Source organism: Antedon bifida, chromosome 8, assembly GCF_963402885.1.
Source record: "Antedon bifida chromosome 8, ecAntBifi1.1, whole genome shotgun sequence".
NCBI classification, from domain to species: domain Eukaryota; kingdom Metazoa; phylum Echinodermata; class Crinoidea; order Comatulida; family Antedonidae; genus Antedon; species Antedon bifida.
The window spans coordinates 15,136,761-15,156,949 of record NC_136233.1 but is presented as its reverse complement, the minus strand read 5'-3'; the positions used below and the strand labels follow the sequence as shown (position 1 = coordinate 15,156,949).

Here is a 20,189-nt window from a genome sequence, read left to right as displayed (position 1 = left end):
CTCCTCCTATTAAAATTAATGGAGCATGCAAGAGTTGTTTGTGTGTTGTGTTGACAACTCTCTTTTTTTCTTTCTGCATGATGATTAGCTTTGGTTTCCTTTAAGATTTCATTTGTAATAATAATAATGTTATTTAATATGTAGCAGCTTTTGTGTCTGACTGCTACTCATCCATCTGGCCTTGTAAAATATTGTATTAGGTACTTGTTAGGCTTAGCTGCTATAGATTATGAGAAGGAGGCAGAAGAGAAGGCATAGGCTAGATACTACTAGGCCTACCCTACCTAGCTAGAAATTGGAGAGGGTAGGCCTAGGCCTTGTTTTCTTCAATAATGATTTAATAATACATAAAACAGTAGAATGTATCGAATAGAAAAGGCCTAGAGGCTAGGCCTATCTATAATTGTTTATTATAGAAAAGTAAGATAATAAAACAGAATTGTTCCAGAAGATTATATAATAAAGCATTAAATCGCCACAATTGAACATATAAACAGCTCTCAATATTTTCTATTTTTCTAATGAATGTTTAATTTATACTTTTCACAGCGACAGTAATACAATACAATGGCCAACTGTGAAGATGTTGACTTGTTACCTAGTATTCGGCAGTTAATCACCAAAATAGAACCCGCTATACAATCGGCTGACTCGTTGGAAGCTGCCGAGGAGCTAATTCTACATCTTGAGGCAACAGATGAAAATTTTCATAGGTTAGAACTGTTAGAACAAAATAACATTTATTTTTTGTGGTTTGATTTGGGCTTGTCCCACATTCATTTCATTTGTGGTATAAATTATTGTTTGATATGATCTGCATTAATATTTTTTAAACATATCTTTAATATGTCACATGTAAAAGACATACTGTACATATTTTTTAAAACCTTCCCTTTTTTAAATCTACCATGTGCAAATAAATATAGATAGACAAGAATATACATTACAATACAGAAAGAGTTTATTGTAATAGACGTTGATTATACCAGACTAAAATATATTTTTAACCTTTTATTGCCATTTTTGTATATCTTATTGTTTTATGGCAATAACAAATAATTTATGTATATAGGTATGAATATGTAAAGTACATTCGCCAACGTTTGGATGAAGTGTTAGGCCCGTTGATTGAAGATCAGATGGAAAAAGAAAGGCACAAGATGCACACTAAAGGCTCAGAGGAGGACCTCGTTAGGGCTGTCACAGAACATGTAGTCAATGCTCAAACGTAAGTATGGGTGACATGTTGTGTCAAAAAATATTTGTTAATGTTGTTACAAAGAAGTGTATATTTTATAAATAACATTAGAAACTGTCACCTGTCGGTGTCCTCAGCTCGAAGCAGATTGGCTGTCATGAATTTCCATTCTTTCCTCAGCTGCGCCTTTCTCACACACTTCTCATAGCTCATTTTTGTCCATTCCTTTATGTTGGTTTTCCATGTAAAACGTGGCCTACCGCTGCCTCTTTTTTCGTCTATTTTACCATCTAGTAGTTCCCTTTGAAGACTTTCCTTCCTTATGATATGACCAAAAAATTCTAGCTTTCTTTTCTTGATGGTATAAACGAGACATCTATTAGCTCCCACTCTTCTCAACACCTCTGCATTACTAATTCTATCTTTCCATGTGATCTTCATTATGCGCCTGTATACCCGACATTTCAAATGCTTGAATCCGGTTTATAATATTTGTGTTTAAAGTCCACGTTTCTGCTGCATATAATGACATGGACCATACATTGTGCTAACTTTCTTCTTGTGCTTACTTTTATGTTTCTGGTAGTAAGCACATCTTTTAAACCTTCAAAAGCCGCGCGAGCAATTTCAATCCGTCTGCGCACTTCCTTCTCACATTGACCATCTTCTGTGATGATGTGTCCCAGGTAAACCATGCTTGACAGCATGTGATATCAATTAAATTTATATTTATTTCCACAATATAACAACAGAAAATATACAAAAACAATGTCTAGTTAATAAAACTTGCATATAAATACAATGAATTGCTTATTAATATTATTTTTTTTCAATTTTGCTTTCAGCTATTCTGACATGATGCAAAATATGAAACAACTCACGACCAACTCGGTAGCACGTTTGTTGCAAACTTTTGACGAGGATCACAGTGAGCATCTTATGAAAGCAACTCAGTATACGAGGAGAGAGAGTCCTAAGAGATTTAGCTTTGAATTCAGTGAAGGAAGCTCTTCCTCGTTTGATTCTTCTTTCAACCAAGGTTTTATGTTCATGAATCAGGAGCACTTTATCGCCATCTCTGAAAATCTTGAGCCTTTAAAATCTTTGAAAGTAAGTCTCCTACTATAATGCACAAACAAAAATGTGTACTAATGGATTAACAATCTTTAAGCTCTGTCTACACTATCAAACTTTATGTGACAAAAAAGTGTGATGTGCCCAAATATGGTAGTCATATGCTTAAATATGGTAGTGATGAAATCATCATGTCAATATATGGGCACATCACAATTTTTTGTCACATAAAGTTTGATAGTGTAGACAGAGCATAACATCAAGACCAGTTTTCTTCTGCTATACAGTAATCACTGCCTTATTGAACAATTTAACAATGTATTGCATGATTGCAGTGGGTCTATTGTATATTCAGTATACAAACAAGGTTAATGTATGTCAAGTACAATTTACGGGAACCCTCTCTCAATATTCTATATTTTAGAATCATTATTTTGTTTATTGTATATCCAGTATATAATCAATGTTAATGATAATTTTAATTAGACAAGACAAGATGCTATGACCAAGCTTTGTCAGATTCCGCCATCAGATGTTATGGCGTGTGACCAATGGGAACATTTACGAGCCGGACTGACCAGCGCCCTCGCTGATCCAGATCAATATTTGGAGGTTAGTTAATATAAATTTTAATCCTAGACAGCAAAATTAAATATGGTACTAAATTTTTTTTAACATTGTTTTGATATCATTTTAATGTTCTCATTTTAGGAGAAATCTCTTCTGTTCCATGCTAAGATGTTTTCTGCAAAATCTCATACAATCAGCAAAGAGGTGTATACCAGTTTAGGTAAGTATATGGTGGATTTCTTGACAGTAGATCCCCTATCAGGGGTACACCTTTGGGCCCCATCAAAGCGTCCCTTCAATGACGATATACCCTGACTATTTTTAAAAGGAATACATTTATTTATTCTGGTAATTTTCATAGTATCTTTAATTATATTTTTAACATAGTGGAGCTGTAGCTTGGTGGTTAACAATAACATGCTTGCCTTCCAATCCCAAGGTCCAGGGTTCAATCCTGACCTAGTGCCGGGGTTATAATTTGCAAATCTTTCAACTCCACTCCCTAAGCTTCAAATGAGACTTAGTTCATAAGCACGATAAATTATAAAATAATTTATCCATCCTGTAATTGGTGAGGTTTTGCTCGCTGTTGGATGCGTATGAAATAAATAATTATAAAATCCTTCTCGCTAAAATGTTTTAAATGTTACAAATTTTCAGTTGATTACCTCTGTACTGAGTTTACAGCAAGAAAGAGTAAAACTATGTATTTGAAAGACGGATTGGATCTTGGTAACCTTAGCAACAAACGACTTCTTCGTAAGGTATGTTAAGCTCTGTTTACACTATCAAACTTTATGTGACAAAAAAATGTGACGTGCCCATGGATATCATATCACTACCATATTTGGGCACATCACACGTTTTGGGTCAAACTAGTTTGATAGTGTAGACAGAGCTTTATAGTTGCTTTTTAGATAAACATGATAGAATATTCACTTACATTCGTCATGGCAATTATGATTATTGTGTTTTCTTTTTCTTGAAAAAAAAAATAGTTTCGATTATTAAATGAATTTCAAATAGAAGTGTCTTCCTACTGGGTTAGATTTCCAGAAAGGTAAATTAAATTTTATTTTATTAAAGTATTTTAATGTATTAAGCTCTGTCTACACTATCAAACTTTATGTGACTAAAAAAGTGTGATGTGCCCATATATGGTAGTGATATGCTCTTATGAAGCCCGGTTAGCTCAGTTGGTAGAGCATCAGACTTTTAATGTGAGGGTCAAGGGTTCATGCACCTTATTGGGTGTATTTGTTTGGTCCCAAATGATCAGCAATTGCTGGATGAATCACCCTCATTAAATAGGGTTCAAATGCTTAAATATGGTAGTGATATGACATCATCATGTCCATATATGGGCACATTTTTGCACTTTTGTCACATACAGTTTGATAGTGTAGACAGAGCTTAATAATAGTGTCTGTGGCATTTGCCTTATTGTCAACTAAACGTTATTTTAGACAGAGCTGTATTCTACTTTTGGTGTAATAAATGAGGAACTATAGCTTATAATGTTTGTCTACCAATCCTATGGTGCAGTGTTCAACTGTAACTCACGATTGTTCCCACTTCATTGCCAAAGCCTCAAACTTAACAACGTTTATCCATCCTGCTTTTTTGCTGTTGGTTGTGTATCAAATTTATAAAATTACTAAATAGTACGTTAACCAACGTGATTTTTCTTTAGTTTTGTTGAAGATGTTTTAGAGAAGACTGTAAAACTAATAGGCATCAACTCGTCCAGCCTGCTGAGCTCAATGGAGATTGTTTGCCCTATTCACTGCATTGCTTTGCTGGATCCAAAGGCTAGGTGGTTTAAAAAATGGATGGTAAATATGACACTACTACTTTCAAAATTGGGATAATACCATTAATTATAACAATAATAAAAATTAATAATTTTGAATAATGAATAACACAACGTGATGACTTGACTAAATAGTGACAGCTGAGAGTCTAATTTTAGAAATGTTGTGGTCCCCACAACCCAATATGACTTCGACATCATCTACATTTTCAGTGACTTTTTTTATCAAATTTATGAAGATACCTCTTTGTGCCTGCACACCTATTGGTACATTAATTGGAACAAACGCTTGAGAGAGGTTGGTGTGGTTCAATGTTAATGTGTTGTATGATATTGTTGATCATTAAAATTACAATGTTTTTTTATTCCATTGGCAGCATGGTCATTACAGCAGAACTTTTGTTCTCAAGGCATTAACAGCCAATTTGGGACTGGTAAGAACCTTTATTTAACTAAAATTACATTTTTTATGGCAATTAAAATAATTTCATTGATTGGTTTGGTCTAAAGATCTGTCTACACTTCAAATATTGTAGTGATATGATGTCATCGTGTCCATATATGGACACATCATCACATTTTTTTGTCTCAAAGTTTGATAGTGTAGACAGAGCTTTAAGTGATTTTGAATTTAAATTTGCAGGTTGAGAATGCATTGCGTCAATGTATGGAGTTCATTGCAAAATCTGACACTCAACTTGATTCTGTTAGTAGTTTGACTGAATCATTTGATAAACAAAAGATAGGTAAGGTACTCTTCCATTAAATTATTTAATGAATTAGTTTACAAATAATTATAATGATGTTAGTGATCGAGGGTATTTACAATATTGTGAATACCGAAGACCAAATCACCGCCTAAGCCTAGCAAAACAGCATTGTACCAGAATTAAAGTGGTGTGTATTTGTTTTCAATGGGGTTGCAGTGTAGACAACTGGTTCCTACTCGCCTAGCACGATTAGTATTCTGCCATAAGATTTACACGCAGTGCTTTTATGCTTTTTTACTCCAGTGCATGATAGTGAAAAAATAAAGAGCGCACACATGACTCATTTCAGCAAGTCTGATTGGTTACGTCCTTGAACCCATGTTATAAAGGCTTTTACTCCACTACATTCATATTATTATTTTTAATGTGCCATCATCAATACTATTTTTTAAACTTTGTTTACGTCTGTTTGTTCTACTTTAGGTGATATGCATTCTCCAATGTACTTTGAGAAAGACTTGCGATTCGTTCATTTTGTACACTCGTTGTCTCTGATTGGTCGTATTTTAATGTATGCAGGAGGCCGAAAATTGTTCCCAATTAACTCCAAAGAGGGCCTAGGTAGGTAAACATTTGGTTTTCTGTTATCGATTCCTTGTATTATGTTCTATTTATGTCGTATTTGAGTTCTTAAGCTTTGTCTACACTATCAAACGTTATGTGACAACAAAAAAATGTGATGTGCCCATATATGGGAATGATAATGTCATATCACTACCATATTTGGGTATATCACTACCATACTTGGTCACATCACACCTTTTTTGTCAAACTAGTATGATAGTGTAGACACACAAGAGAATTATGCATTATTTTGTGCCTTCTTTTTTTTCAGTGAGCATACAAGATCTAATGGTTTCCCTAGTAACATTACTGGCAGATACAGCTCAAACTAAATCATCTACAACAAAAACTATCAGTGAGTGTTACCAGGAATAAATTAATGAAAAAAATTAATAAAAAATTAAGTCATTCATTCATTTGTATTGAAAAAGAAGTTTTATTGATTTGTTAATGTTTATTGTTTTATAGACAAGCTGAATCCTGCTGTATTGGTGACCAACACATTCAAAATGCTTTGCTCATCGAAGCAGGCGTGTCAAACCTGTTTTTGTACGGACGTGTTTATTGGTCACTTGATTACGCCTGTACTTGAATGGCTAGATGTAAGTAACGTTCAAAATTTAACTTAGGTACAAAAGTTAATACAATCATTTTAAATATTTTAAATAAAGAAAAGATATTTTGTTATTTTTCTAGGATGACCCTAATGACGAGCTTCCGCAAGAGGCAACACTTCTGCACATCGCTGATATCTTGTCTGCTATTGCATCATGGGAAGCAGGAAGACACATTCTGCTATATGGAGAAAATGGCGAGAAATTCAAAGAAAATCGGTATTATTCCACTTTAGTTTGCAGTAGATAAGGAATTTCTTCTTGGATAAGAACTATAAACTGTAGGTCCAGTGACCTAGAATCTTTCAAGACGAGTGGGGGGTTACCCTGGTGTACTAGTACACACACAGCCACTGATCATAACTGGGCCCTCTGGGAGAGGTTGCCCAGTATAAATAAATAACAAATTCATTTATTGAATGAATACATGCAGCTAAAGCAAATGTACTACTGACATAGTCTATTGGTCTTCTTTGTGCATTATATATTAAAATGCAAATATTGTTGTGCCCTAAATGCACAATGATATCTTCTGATAACATAGATCAGAAAATTGCTAGTTTGATATCAATTTATGATAACCTTATTTATATTTGTTATGCTCCTGTTCATCTTGCTTTAATAGGTCTGCTGCAGTACATATAATTGCAGAGTTTTCGTGCAGAGCACTCAACGGAACCTTCTCAAACACGTTCGGTGTTGGGCCAAGTCGTACAGTTGCTGGAGCTTACCTTTACCTCTGTCGGCAGTTGTATAACACATGTGAGGGCAGGCTTGCACTTCATCCGTATAAACTTCACACAATTGTTGCGGATGCTTGGAAAGAGGTACAAACAAACATACAATAATATACAAATAATGAATGTTCATAAGTGTAATGGTACAAATAATGGCATGAGGTGAATGATGAGAGGTTACATTTCAACAAGGCAAAGCCATACTATTGCATGCCATGTGACCCACAAATGACAGGAATTTATTTAGGTGTTATATAATATCATTTGTGTTGCCTTTATACCTCCAACCTCAAACTCATAATCTTTTATGTAGAATATTGCTAAAATAGGAATGTATTTTTGTACAGGTTGTCCGTGAGGTCGAAGAAAAGACGCCTACCTTTGGAGCCGATGGCGGTACTGTTGTAAGCCCCACCTCTGAAGATGCTGTAGCTTGGGAAAATACATTAATTGATAATCTGCTAAATTTTGCAGGCACACCTAAAGTAAGTAAAGTATAACCCCCAACCCAACAAAGTCTTCCCTTAATAGGTTTATCTTCTGAATAGGTGGTAGCTGTTTTGTTTCACCGAAAAGTTTGCACTTATAAGGGCGTCCCTTAAATAGGGTTTTCCCAAGGGAGAAGTTATACTGTATGTACCAAGTTTGAAAATACAAAAACACAGCTATAATCTCTAAAAAACATTATCAATTAAATTTGTTGTTGTTTATTTCAGGGTTTGTTGTTCTTACAACAGACAGGAGCAATGAATGAGTGTGTTACGTATATGTATACTAGATATGAAAAGAAACTCCAGGTAAGTATATCAAATAAACATATATTTTTCTAAAAATCTATGTGATGATCCCAAATAGGGCAGTGAAGTGATATGCTCAAATATGGTAGTGATATGCCCAAATAGGGTAGTGATATGCCCAAATAGGGTAGTGATATGCCCAAATATGGTAGTGATATGATATCATCTTGTTCATATACCTGTATAGGCACATCACATTTGTTTTGTCACATAACGTTTTTTTAGTGTAGAAAGAGAGAGCTTACCATACCTTCTTCATTTACAGGTGAGCAAGACTGAGAAATTTGGTTATGGCACGATGGTGACACAAGTTGCTGCTACTGCACCTGGGATGGTAGCACTAAAGAGCTCTGGGTTTATTAAACGTATTGTTAATGAATTATGGACAGTGTTAGAATGTGGACGGGACGATAAGCCGGTTCTGCGTCCTTCTCCCACACCCGTTGATCCGATTGATAGAACAGCTTTTAAGGTATGTGAAATATCAATTTTTTTCTATAAAAAAGAATTAAAATTTAACGTACCAAACAAGTCTTTAACAATAACATTAAAAAGCAAAATCATGTTTTGTTGTAGAGTTTTACAAGTCTTGTAAATGTCCTTTCTGCTTTTCCGGCTGTCTATGAAGTGATCGCTGATCAACCGCTAAGACAACGTCAGACTTACTCATTCAGGGAAATGCCAGACACAATTGTGGTGAGCAAATAAATTATCAAAATTATGCCAAAAAAGAAAGACAGTTAATTCAGTAACGAGACGTCAGACTAGGCCTATAGCTAGCGTACGATGTTTGTACGTTACCGCTCTTTACCAGCTAGGCCTACAAAACTAGAGCTAACTAAGCTAGGCCTAGAGACGTCTACGAGTGAACATTCAATGCGAGCTACTTCGGTAGTGCATAGGTTTTCTCTTTTATATCATAATTAACATTAGAACGCACATTTAAGACAAGAAATTACCTGATTTAATGTTTTTTAGTTATATATATATGCATTATTTTTCCCAAAAAAGGTATAGTGTCTTTAAAAGTATTCTTTCTCTTGCAGGATATTATTGAGCGATTAATATTAGTTGACTCGGAAACCAAGAATCATTCACTTTTTAACGTTGAACAGTCCCACACATTTGGATTAAGGTATAATATGTATACAGTCAACTCTCCCAATACCGGACACATTGGGCTGGCCAAATATGTCTGCTTTTCCCGAAAGTCTGGTATTCGGAATGTGTTTTTAATGGTAAAAAAGAATTTGGGACTGTTTGAACTTCAAGAAGGAAGTTTCCGGTTTTCAAAGAGTCCGGTATTAGGAGAGTTGACTGTATTAGGTTTCTTATTTGATTTTAACACAACTGGTGTAAGCTTCTCCTTATATTTTTTCCCCTATTATACATATAAACTTTACCATTTTGTTTTTTCTTCAGGTTATTAAGTATAATGGTATGTTCATTGGACACGCTTTTATTACTCGATTCACAGTATTCTATATGGAGTTCATTACTTAAGGCACAGCAAGAAAACAAATCTGAAAACGGGTAAAGTCTACACTATCAAACTTTGTGACAAAAAAATGTGATGTGCCCATATATGGACATGTTTAAGTCACATCACTACCATATTTGGGCATATCACTACCATAATATGGGTACATCACACTTTTTTCGCAAACTAGTTTGATAGTATAGACAGCTATACATTTTCGTTTCATAATAATTCATGCTACCTCCAAAACCAAGTCAATGGCTTTGATCCATGGATTACAGTACCTCGTATAACATTGAATAAGTTCACTGTACACTGTTTAATTGCCCTAAAGTATATGCATTTTGATCATTTAAGATTGCTTGTGTAAATATTATACAGTAGAAACATGCCTGTCAAGGGACACCCCCTAGGGACATTCAATGGACATTCCTTTTAAGGGGGACAATTCCCAAGATGCACCCTTAATAGGTAATATCATTGTAATTATTGACTATCTTTCAGGGATATTATCATTGATATGTTATCTGTGGAGAGGAACCAGATACTGGTGAGGTCTTATACAATTGGTGGGCCTTCAGAGCGAAGGCTGCCTCCCAAGACACTGGATATAGACTCCCAACGTCCATACCCTTGGCCGTTATTTTCAACGTTTCCTGTCCCAAAAGACTATACCACATTTAGTTCAAGACCATCAGCAATCAAACAGGGTAAGAGCACCATCACAATGTATGAAATCAATGATTCGTTATGAGCGTAACTCTCTAACTGTCAAATTATCACTTAAACTTGTTCAATTAGATGTTCAGTGTCCTTTTTTAATTTTTGTAGAAAATGAGTTAAGCAAGCTACTAAGTGGTCTGCGTCCTTCCAGCCTAAATTCTGAATGGCTAAGCAAATGTCGGCAGGCGTTTTACAATGTCATGATCACTAAGCCTGACCAAATCACACCTAGAGGTAAGTCTTGCGAAAAATGTATTTATTAATCAAAGAAAGCCTTTTTATACATATTTAGTTTCCTGTTGAATAAAATAAACAGAATGACTAAATCACTGATGCATAACACAAACTTTTTTTTTATCAGTGATTCCAGAATTGCTTGATTCTGTCATGGCAGCCATGATCACAACTGGAGATGACAAGCTCTTCACCATTAAAGCATTCACTATCAATGATGCTACCCTTAAGACTCAGAGTCTGACGTCTTTGCAGAATAAAGGAGTCAAGCATGCCATTAGGTATTTCAAGTTTTTCCAAATTACAGTCAACTCTCCCAATACCGGGCTCTCTGAAAACCAGAAACTCTCCCAACACCAGACTCTCTGAAAACCAGAAACTCTCCCAATACTGGAATACTTATCAGTTCAAGAGAAGCTGGTTTGTCAGTATTTGTTTTTTAATAATCTGTCCTGCTTGTGTTTCTTTTAGATATGGCATGTATCTTCGTCTGTTGTCCAATCATGACGTCGCTTTAGAGAATCTTTCAACACTTTTGAAGAAGTGTCGTCAGTACCTTAGAATGCAGCAACGAACACTGGATTCTGAATTACGTATCCTTTGTACAAAGCAACATTTTAGAAAATAAGAAGCAAGTTTTGAAAAATAATATGCTTAATGTACTGTACTGTTTTTGGATATTAAAAAAACCATCCCATTAGTACATAAATATACCATTTAGGCTCCATTTTGGTTAAGTAAAGGTGAAAAATGTATTGGCAACACATTTTCCACAATGCACATCATATATGCCATTCTTAGGAAGTGCCTAAAATACCCCTTGCTTACTATTAGATCAGAAACTAACCCTAACCCTAACCCTCTATGTCTGGATGCATTTTGTAAAAATTATAGCACCCTCTATGAGCTGGCAATGCGTTTATAAAGCCTCCAAATATTCATATTTCAAAACTGGTAACTTGTGTAGGGTAAGTTTAAATAAATATCATTTTTCCTGAATGATATCTGATCAGGATTCTTACAGCGTGACTACGTTGGCTATGATTGGTTCGCGTCGTCAGTGTTCCTTATGATGATGGGTAACAAGGACAAGACATGGAACTTTCTCTATCACTTCTCAACAGTGGCAGCATCTGGTTTCCTTTGGATTCCTAGACTCTACGCTTCAGTAAGTACAGTAAAGCTTGCCTTCCAATCCCAAGGTCCAGAGTTCAATCTTGACCTAGTACCAGGGTTCAATCCTGACCTAGTGCCAGGGTTCAATCTTGACCTAGTACCAGGGTTCAATCCTGACCTAGTACCAGGGTTCATTAATACTGACCTAGTACCATGGTTCAATCTTGACCTAGTACCAGGGTCAATCCTGACCTAGTACCAGGGTTCAAACATGACCTAGTGCTAGGGTTGTAACTCGCGTTTCTATATAGAGACAGTTTGTAGTGAGTTTAATAATTCATTTTACTGTATGCGGTATTGTTCAAAGGTTGTTTTTTCCTACAAAAGATCCATGCCTGCATGTTTAAAATCAACTGTCCACATCTGACGGCTTAAAATAATATGTGCAAAAGGTTATTTTACGTTTCTATATTTAGATATCATTTTTAAGCATTCTTATAAGATGACTTAAACTGAATCACACAAGCAAACAATTTCACGTATCTGTGATATTTTCGAACCTCATCCGAGGATTCTTTATCAGCACTAACTTAGTAACTAAGCTGTCAGACGGTTTACTGTGTAATTGAGTGATGTGATGCAACCAAGGTCTTTGTTCAAGTCCGTTTTAAGAGCCGCGATGTAGAGGGCTTCCTTCACCCCTCTATGAAAGAATCTAAGCATTATTTGAATGTATTCATTTACAGGTGCACTTGCCACTGGAGCAGGCTGTAAGTAGTATACATCCAGTGTTTTCATGTACTGGTCACAATGTGGAGCTGATCTTGCAACAGGAAGTATCTCATACATACTCTGCCTTTAAGATGTCTGGTTACACACCCTCACAGGTTTGTTTGCTGTTTTTTTGGTGAATTAGGTCAACTTTCCCAAAACCGAATCTTTTTGAATGAAATTTTTCCTGTTATTGGAAGAAAAAGTGAAAAAAACGTTAAAACTCTCCTAACGTTGCGTGCGTTGTCAACACACTTTCTCAAGGTAATGTCAGCGATGTTATTGCTGATAATGTCAGCGATGTTATTGCTGACAACGGCCGTTCACAACGATGAAGTCAAGCCGGTGTTTTTTCACTTTTCCTTCACATAACAAAAACAATTTCATTCCAATATATCTTTGGAAGGAGATGAATTTATTAAATTTTATTGCAATATGTTTATCATTACATATAATATGGTAATTTAAAATGTTTATATAATAAATTATATTAATATTTTCAGATTTGTCAGCATTGGTTAACTCAATCGTTCTGGAACTATCTTGACTGGCCGCAGATTTGTCACTATACTCTAGTGTGCTTGTTGCTCGGTGTTGACTATCAAGTGTATGTGTGCGTTGCCATTCTACGCTTCTTGCAGCCACGAATCTTACAATATAGACAACAGCAGAATTTACAGGTGTTCCTTAAGGTATGCAAATCTGATGGGAATTGTATTATCACACCTGTAATAGACCATTACTATACTGCACCAAAAATATTTTTTTCATATTTTTTGGTGTGTATTTTTGTTTGAGTTTGGTTGTATTTAAGTCATTATTTTATTAAAGTATATACTGTATTTTTTGTAATATTTAGGAAGAGAGCATTGTGGGATTTAAAGTTGGACAGCACCTGGAGTACATGAAATCTTTGGAAAAAAAATATCGAACAACTATTCTACCAGACATGGTCAACCTTGCAAAGCAATAAGTAGGCTATAGAGGACCACAAAGTACAGAATGTGAAAAAGTATTTTGAAACTAATCTACCAGACATGGTCAACAGTGCCAAGCGATAAGTAGGCTATAGAGGACCACAAAGATCAGAATGTGAAAAAGTATGGTGCAACTAATCTACCAGACATGGTCAACAGTGCCAAGCGATAAGTAGGCTATAGAGGACCACAAAGATCAGAATGTGAAAAAGTATGGTGCAACTAATCTACCAGACATGGTCAACAGTGCCAAGCGATAAGTAGGCTATAGAGGACCACAAAGATCAGAATGTGAAAAAGTATGGTGCAACTAATCTACCAGACATGGTCAACAGTGCCAAGCGATAAGTAGACTATGGAGAACCACAAAGATCAGTGTGAAAAAAGGTATTGTGCAACTATTCTACCAGACATAGTCAACCGTACAAAGCGCCAGGTATGGAGGACCACCGACTACAAAGTGTGAAAAAGTATTGTGTAACTAATCTACCAGACATGGTCAACCATACAAAGTGATAAGTATGGAGGACCACCAAGTACAGTGTAAACAAATGTATTGTGCAACTATTCTACCAGACATTGTCAACCGTGCGATAAGTACCACCATACAGTTTTTACAAGATTCAGTGCTACAAAGTGTGAACATCTTTGATTCAGGTAGCAAGCACTAACACTCATTGGCACTTACTGTTTTAACCAAATAATGTTAATATTCATTGTTTATTCATTCCATTTTAATATTGTACAAATGTGTTTTTGGTTCATTTATTTATTTAATACATTGTATAAAACCAAAATTGTAAATATCGCCTATAAATAGTTTTTGTTTATATACAGACTAGAAATATACTGTTTAGTCAGTGCTTTAAAAAATTAGCTTTAAAAATAGTATCCGTCCTAATGTTTCTAAACTATGAATTAGATTTATTTATGTGCATATAATTTATTTTGTGTGTATTTTCATGAAACATATTTAATTGTAGTAAGACAATGTATTGATGTTTTTTATCATACAGAGATTTTTGTAATACATTAACCGTCCAACTGATCTATAATATAAAATCATAATTGTGTAAAGTAAATTAAATACCAATAAGTTCATCATTTGTTTTATTTATTAATTCAAGGCTATGCACTCTGAACATAAATTTATTCATCTCCATCACTGAACTTTATATTTGCTTTCTAACAGTGGCGTAAAGGCTGTGTGAGCGCTCACTGGCTAAGCCCAGGGTTCCAGAGCTTAGGGGGCCCCAGAACATGAGCAGCCCCATTGCAACTACCCAGCGTTGGAGGGCCCCTTAGGAGTGCTAAACCAGAGGCCTTTGCCCCTGTGTTACACCACTGCTTTCTAACAATTGTTACAAAAAGTTTAAATTAAACGATATAAAAAAATATACCAAACCAAACGCTTTTTTTCAAAGGTTTTTTTTTTATAGTAATTTATTTGCTAAATTCTTGATTCTTGAAATACTGTACCATATCAACTCATACATTTCCAATAGTTCTCTTTTAACTACAGCACTTATCATCCATATCCACATTTATATTTTCCTTACTTCAATGTTGAGTATTTTTTCAGCCTCGGAGGCAATTTTCCAATGAATATGACTTGCTTCGTCTTTTGTTAGTGTTCTCTCCATACTTCTGTATGTGATCCTATTACAGTGACTAACAATCTTTGTCTTTGGGTGAACAAACTCATCAATCAATGCCACCTCCTCTACAAGATCACCGCCGATGTTCCTAACCAAGTCGTGAAAATCATTGACCTCATAGCCAGGTGGACACCAGTATGAAATATCCATTATGAGCAGTGGGTACTTGCTGTAGGGCTGAAATTCAAATGAGGTAATTAAATTTTACGTATATGGTACACTTTATGTTCCTCCAAGAGTATTTTTAAGTTTACAAAAATTTGTAAAAAAGGCCAATTTACACAGCGGAAAACGGCATAGGTTGTCCCACATAGAATCTGTATTTATCCTGAGCGGAAGCGGCCCGCCTGCTCCGCCTTGTGTGTAAATGGTCATAAGGAATAACGTAGATTCTATATTTTTTACCATTACTGCTCATCTGTAAATTGGCCCTAATGTAAGAACCTTAGGCAATTGGCAAATGCTAGACTCGCTGTCTAGAACCTGGGCAAATGTATAAAGTAGGACACCCCTATTTTTCGGGTACTGAATGCATCCGCTTAATATGGGTTTTACTGTACTCAATTTTGAAATTGTTAATACAGCTATACATATTCAAACATATGGACAAATTACCTGAAACTTAACGCTAGTTGTGTCTTCAACCATAAACTGATTATGAAAGCGTTTATCGTCGGTCCAAAAAAGTTTAATGTGCGGTATTTCAAATAAAATCATTGCTAATCTTTCCAGACCAAGTCCAAATGCATAGCCTATCTTCTGACCATTAATAGCTGTAAAGAAATTAAAGGTACTTAATACTAAATACAGAACTTTCCTTTGGGACCAGTATCAAGTTCTGTCTACACTGTCAAACTAGTTTGACAAAAAAGTGTGATGTGCCCAAATATGGTAGTGATGTGCCCAAATATGGTAGTGATATGAAATCATCATGTCCATATATGGGCATAACTTTTTAGTCTTGAAGGTGTCCCCTTAATAGAGGTTCTGGTGGATAGCCAGTATAGTATATAGGTCGATAATATGACCTCACCAGAACTAATAATCTCTTGTTCCATAATTCCACTGCCAAGAACTTCCAACCATTCTCCCTGGAATTTAATTTCCAACTCCCATGATGGATGCGTAAATGGGAACTCTGCATCTATCCAATTTGTCTCAATATCTAAAAAAATAACAATTTACATATATATAATATAGTTGTAAGTACATAGTTAAATGTTTTCTTCTGCTAATATGAAATCATATTTGATCTTTGTTGTATGTACATAAAATTCTAGTACTAGTACTGTAGTGACTTTTTGTAATTTTTTTTAGCTTTATTTAGTTTTTTAAATACAGTATATTCAGTGTTAACATACAATATGTCGATTGTACCTGTCCCAAATAATTCTTGAACACATCCTTCTAATGTAGTTTTAAGTTCAAATTCTAATGTTTTTGCTGCTTGTAAAGTATGAAACTGCTGTTTCTCTGCGGTTCTCTGACCATCTTCAAACATAAGTGTATTATTGGAATTATCACCAAACAGCTAAAAAAAAGAAGATAAACAAGCTTTAAGTTCTTCAGCCTTAATTTTAATTATTTATACAAGTAGATTACATTAGGAGTGCTTGTAGCTTGTTGGTTAAAGTGCTCAGCTTCTGATCTGTAAGTCATTGGTTGAAATCCAATGTAGATGTTAGATGTCAGGATTTTTTCTCATGACAACAACAACTCCACCATATATATTTATTAACAATACCATCACCTGGTTTTTGGAATATAAGCGAACACCTTCCATCTGGTGGAACACTGGATAGTGACTTGCATCAATGTGATCTCTACGGTAAACATCACCAGCAAGAAGAAAAGCATCCAATCCCGACTTGACCAACTCTGATTGGTGAGCTGATGTATGTGCTCGTAGCATATAGTCCTTGTTAATGTAATAATTATCACCCTTTTTTCTGCTCACATGATCTTTTGGTGTAAGAACACTGTCAAAGTTTGCATCAACTGTTACTATGGGACTTATGTTGTCATAAACTGAAAACAATGGACTTCCAAGATGCCTAAACCTGTTATAGAAGAAATTAATAATTTGCTGTTTGATCAAGTATAATGGATGGTTCGTTTGGTTGTGAAGATTGCGGCCAACTTTTTCAATTATTTTAGGTGTAAGTGTTGTCATGTCATCACGCTGGAAAACCTGCCCTTGTATTGTTACTGTTGAAGCGTTTTCATTGGTTGAAAGTTTACTACACCTTCTTATATTGGTTTTAAAGTACTTTGATTGTTCCTTCACAAATAAAGTAAAGACGTTACAAGGCATTCTGCATAATGAAGTCATCTTCTGTAAATAGAAATGCAAATATATTATTATTTGTTTTTTTAATAAATTAAAATGGTATTCAAATTTAAAATAGCATTTAATTTAGCATAGTAGGTCATGGACCACTCAGCAGTACAGCACCTACTACCCACTTGCTTGGATCATTGTCACAGGCCTAGAAAAAGAAAAAGTGTCAGTACAGTAGTGTATAGATAGGCCTAGGCCTCTACTCTAGCCTAGCCTAGGCTAGGCCTTTTAATTGATTAAGGCCTAGGCCTAACAAATAACTAATCTAAGTAAGTATTTAACGGTAAGCTTAGGCAATTTAAACTACTACTAGGCCTGACATGACAGATTTTTTTTCCCATTCATATTTTACTTTCACAAAGTCTTTACAGCCAGCTGAACGAGAATGGTGTTATTAAATGACTACTGAACCAGGCACGTGGGCACTGCCATTTTAGACTACCTAAGCCACTAGAAATTATTATTAATATTGGTCACTGTGTGCTGTACAATATTTAAATATTTCGTTGTTCAATACAGTATTGTTAAGTTAGAAACTACAACAGTATAGATTTACTTTTACATTTAAATAATTTATATTGCGCCTATTGTAAACATTGTGAAAAAAATATCGAATTTCATGACATTCTTTATAGGAAGTTACGTTGTATATTTCATCACGTGTGAGAATGCAGAAACATCATCATGTCAACAACACGAATATCGGTGTTAACTTTATACAAACATCTTCTAAGGGAATCAAAGAAATTTAGCAGTTACAATTACAGGTTAGTAATTTGAAATATTTATGATGTAGGCCTAACTAACACATTTAAATAAAAACATTATATTAATTTATTCAGGTTATAAATCGGCTAGGCTAGTAGTAGTGCCTAGGCCAGCCAGGTTGCTCCCCATTCCATTCCCAAACTAGACTAGATAGAGGGCTGAGGAGGATGCTCACTCTAGCTTGACTATACTTCTACCACTAGACCTAGACAAGACAGACGAGGCATTCGGGTCCTATACTATCAACTAATTAGTAGGCTAGGGAGTCCTGCCTAATTAGGCTGAGCTAATCTAAAATGCAAATCTAGGTCCTAATTTAAATTTATCATCAAATAAAGAAGGAATTAAATAAGTTAAGGTTTAATTAATTCATTCAGGCCTGAATTAATTAAATATTATTATTAGTTAATTGTTATTAATTGTTGTTGTTATAAACAGTTAATTGTACTATAAAAAATTGTTATCATTTACTTTGCTTTCTTTCATTTTACAGAACTTACGCTATCAGGCGGATAAGAAGTGCATTCCAAGAAAACAAGGATGAGGCCGATCCTGTCAAGATAAAACAGTTACTATGGAAAGGAAATGAAAATCTAAAAATGATAAAACGTCAGGTAAATTGATGGTAGACTGATCACTATAAATCAGTTATGATATATTATTTTAGTATGATCTCAATGAAAAATAAATTTCCAATTGTTATTTAATCATATCATTTATGTGAATCTTGAAGGTAATATTTATGTTCAGAATAAAACTATTACATTTTATCACAATATTTAAATAAATCACAATCTTATATGCAATATATCATTTTAACATTATTATACCGAATCTCAATTTTTAATACTGAATAAAAACCGTTTTAAGCTCTGTAAGTGTAATATAAATTTTCTCTGTATACTTAATTGTTTTATCATATTTAGATTTAAACACAATATCATAACATAACATATTTTCTATAATCTATTGACCTCAGACTGTGTAATATCATTTAAATATCCATTGTTTATCATGTGCAATAAAAGTGGGCTGTCCTCATAAATAAGAAAAAAAAACTCATTTTTTTATTTTTTAAACCATTTTTTTGCAGGTTGTCATTAGTGAACTATATACAGCACCAAAACTTGTGATCGAACAGTCAAAATGATGGCAAATGTAAAGATGATGAAAATCGCAGTGTAAAGATGCAAATTACAGCTTAACAGCAATTATAAGGGAGGAGACCAATGCTGTTAAACAACATGTTCTTCTACTCAATTAAAAAAGAAGAATTACAGATACTATGCATTGCTTGTTGAATAAACAGTTGGTGCTTATTTGAACACAGATTATTTAGGATGGAAACTATTATACTATACATTATAAATAGCTATTGATTTAATAAGTAATGAAGTTAGAGAAAATTGTGTTTACCTCATAGTTTTAAGTTTGCACAGGGTAGAGATAAGGCTATCAGTGTATTAAATGAATATAGTATTTGCTATCAGCATGGTTGACCATGCATATAGTTAATGTGCCGTATAAGCTGTTCTGTAGGTCCTTGCTTCTGTTTGGCATGGTTAACGGTACATCATTCTTCTAGTTGTTTTTTATTTGCGTATATTTGCACTTTACATGAAAAATAATAAATTGCTTATGGTTGACTGTGCCGCAAGGATAGAGTGCAAAGTACTGGTATGATGTCTAATGAAAATCTATGAAAACATACATTTGTAAAAATCTGTCATATATATTTCACTTCACCATGGTTTGTAGTTTGTATTTATAGGTAGGACATTAAACTACTTTATTTTGATTTATGCAGTATCTTTTGAATGAAACATATTATGTATCTGAATTCCACAGTTCCACGCGTGTAAATTGATGGTTAATAAAGTTAATGATGATTAAAATATTGCTTTTTGTGATCTCTGTCGTGTTACTGCGTTCACACCTACAAGCTGTCATTAAATGCTAACGTCATGTTTAATTTTGATATTTA

The 20,189-nt window shown here is 34.5% G+C and overlaps 3 protein-coding genes across 6 annotated transcripts; 2 read left to right on the top strand and 1 right to left on the bottom strand.

Moving 5' to 3' along the window:
• The first annotated feature begins 44 nt into the window (after positions 1-44).
• Positions 45-14,539, top strand: LOC144850746 (protein broad-minded-like). Of its 2 annotated transcripts, XM_078708154.1 has the most exons (31): positions 45-114; positions 550-713; positions 1,073-1,228; positions 2,044-2,308; positions 2,759-2,884; positions 2,984-3,062; positions 3,503-3,606; positions 3,841-3,902; positions 4,536-4,677; positions 5,033-5,089; positions 5,299-5,401; positions 5,849-5,986; positions 6,261-6,344; positions 6,458-6,591; positions 6,686-6,822; positions 7,229-7,430; positions 7,688-7,825; positions 8,057-8,137; positions 8,403-8,609; positions 8,714-8,833; positions 9,184-9,272; positions 9,560-9,670; positions 10,122-10,327; positions 10,449-10,574; positions 10,702-10,855; positions 11,046-11,167; positions 11,588-11,742; positions 12,437-12,577; positions 12,965-13,153; positions 13,321-13,473; positions 13,826-14,539. In XM_078708154.1, exons 2-30 carry the CDS (start codon positions 568-570, stop codon positions 13,432-13,434), a joined length of 3,888 nt encoding a protein of 1,295 aa, XP_078564280.1. In that variant the 5' UTR covers positions 45-114; positions 550-567; the 3' UTR covers positions 13,435-13,473; positions 13,826-14,539. The 2 variants fall into 2 exon arrangements, with proteins under 2 accessions (XP_078564280.1, XP_078564279.1); XM_078708153.1 differs by having other exon boundaries at positions 13,321-14,539.
• Positions 14,452-18,277, bottom strand: LOC144850747 (phenylalanine--tRNA ligase, mitochondrial-like). 3 transcript variants are annotated; one of them, XM_078708155.1, is made up of 6 exons: positions 18,245-18,277; positions 16,847-17,431; positions 16,474-16,627; positions 16,130-16,261; positions 15,712-15,869; positions 14,452-15,273 (listed from the first exon to the last, which is right to left on the bottom strand). In XM_078708155.1, the coding sequence occupies exons 1-6, from the start codon at positions 18,260-18,262 to the stop codon at positions 14,983-14,985; spliced, it is 1,338 nt and encodes a 445-aa protein (XP_078564281.1). In that variant the 5' UTR covers positions 18,263-18,277; the 3' UTR covers positions 14,452-14,982. The 3 variants fall into 3 exon arrangements, with proteins under 3 accessions (XP_078564281.1, XP_078564283.1, XP_078564282.1); XM_078708157.1 differs by lacking the exon at positions 18,245-18,277 and adding an exon at positions 18,081-18,166; XM_078708156.1 differs by lacking the exon at positions 18,245-18,277 and adding an exon at positions 17,790-17,882.
• Positions 18,064-20,085, top strand: LOC144850748 (LYR motif-containing protein 4-like). Its single transcript, XM_078708158.1, has 3 exons — positions 18,064-18,204; positions 18,699-18,819; positions 19,299-20,085. The coding sequence occupies exons 1-3, from the start codon at positions 18,122-18,124 to the stop codon at positions 19,353-19,355; spliced, it is 261 nt and encodes an 86-aa protein (XP_078564284.1). The 5' UTR covers positions 18,064-18,121; the 3' UTR covers positions 19,356-20,085.
• Positions 20,086-20,189: the final 104 nt, after the last annotated feature.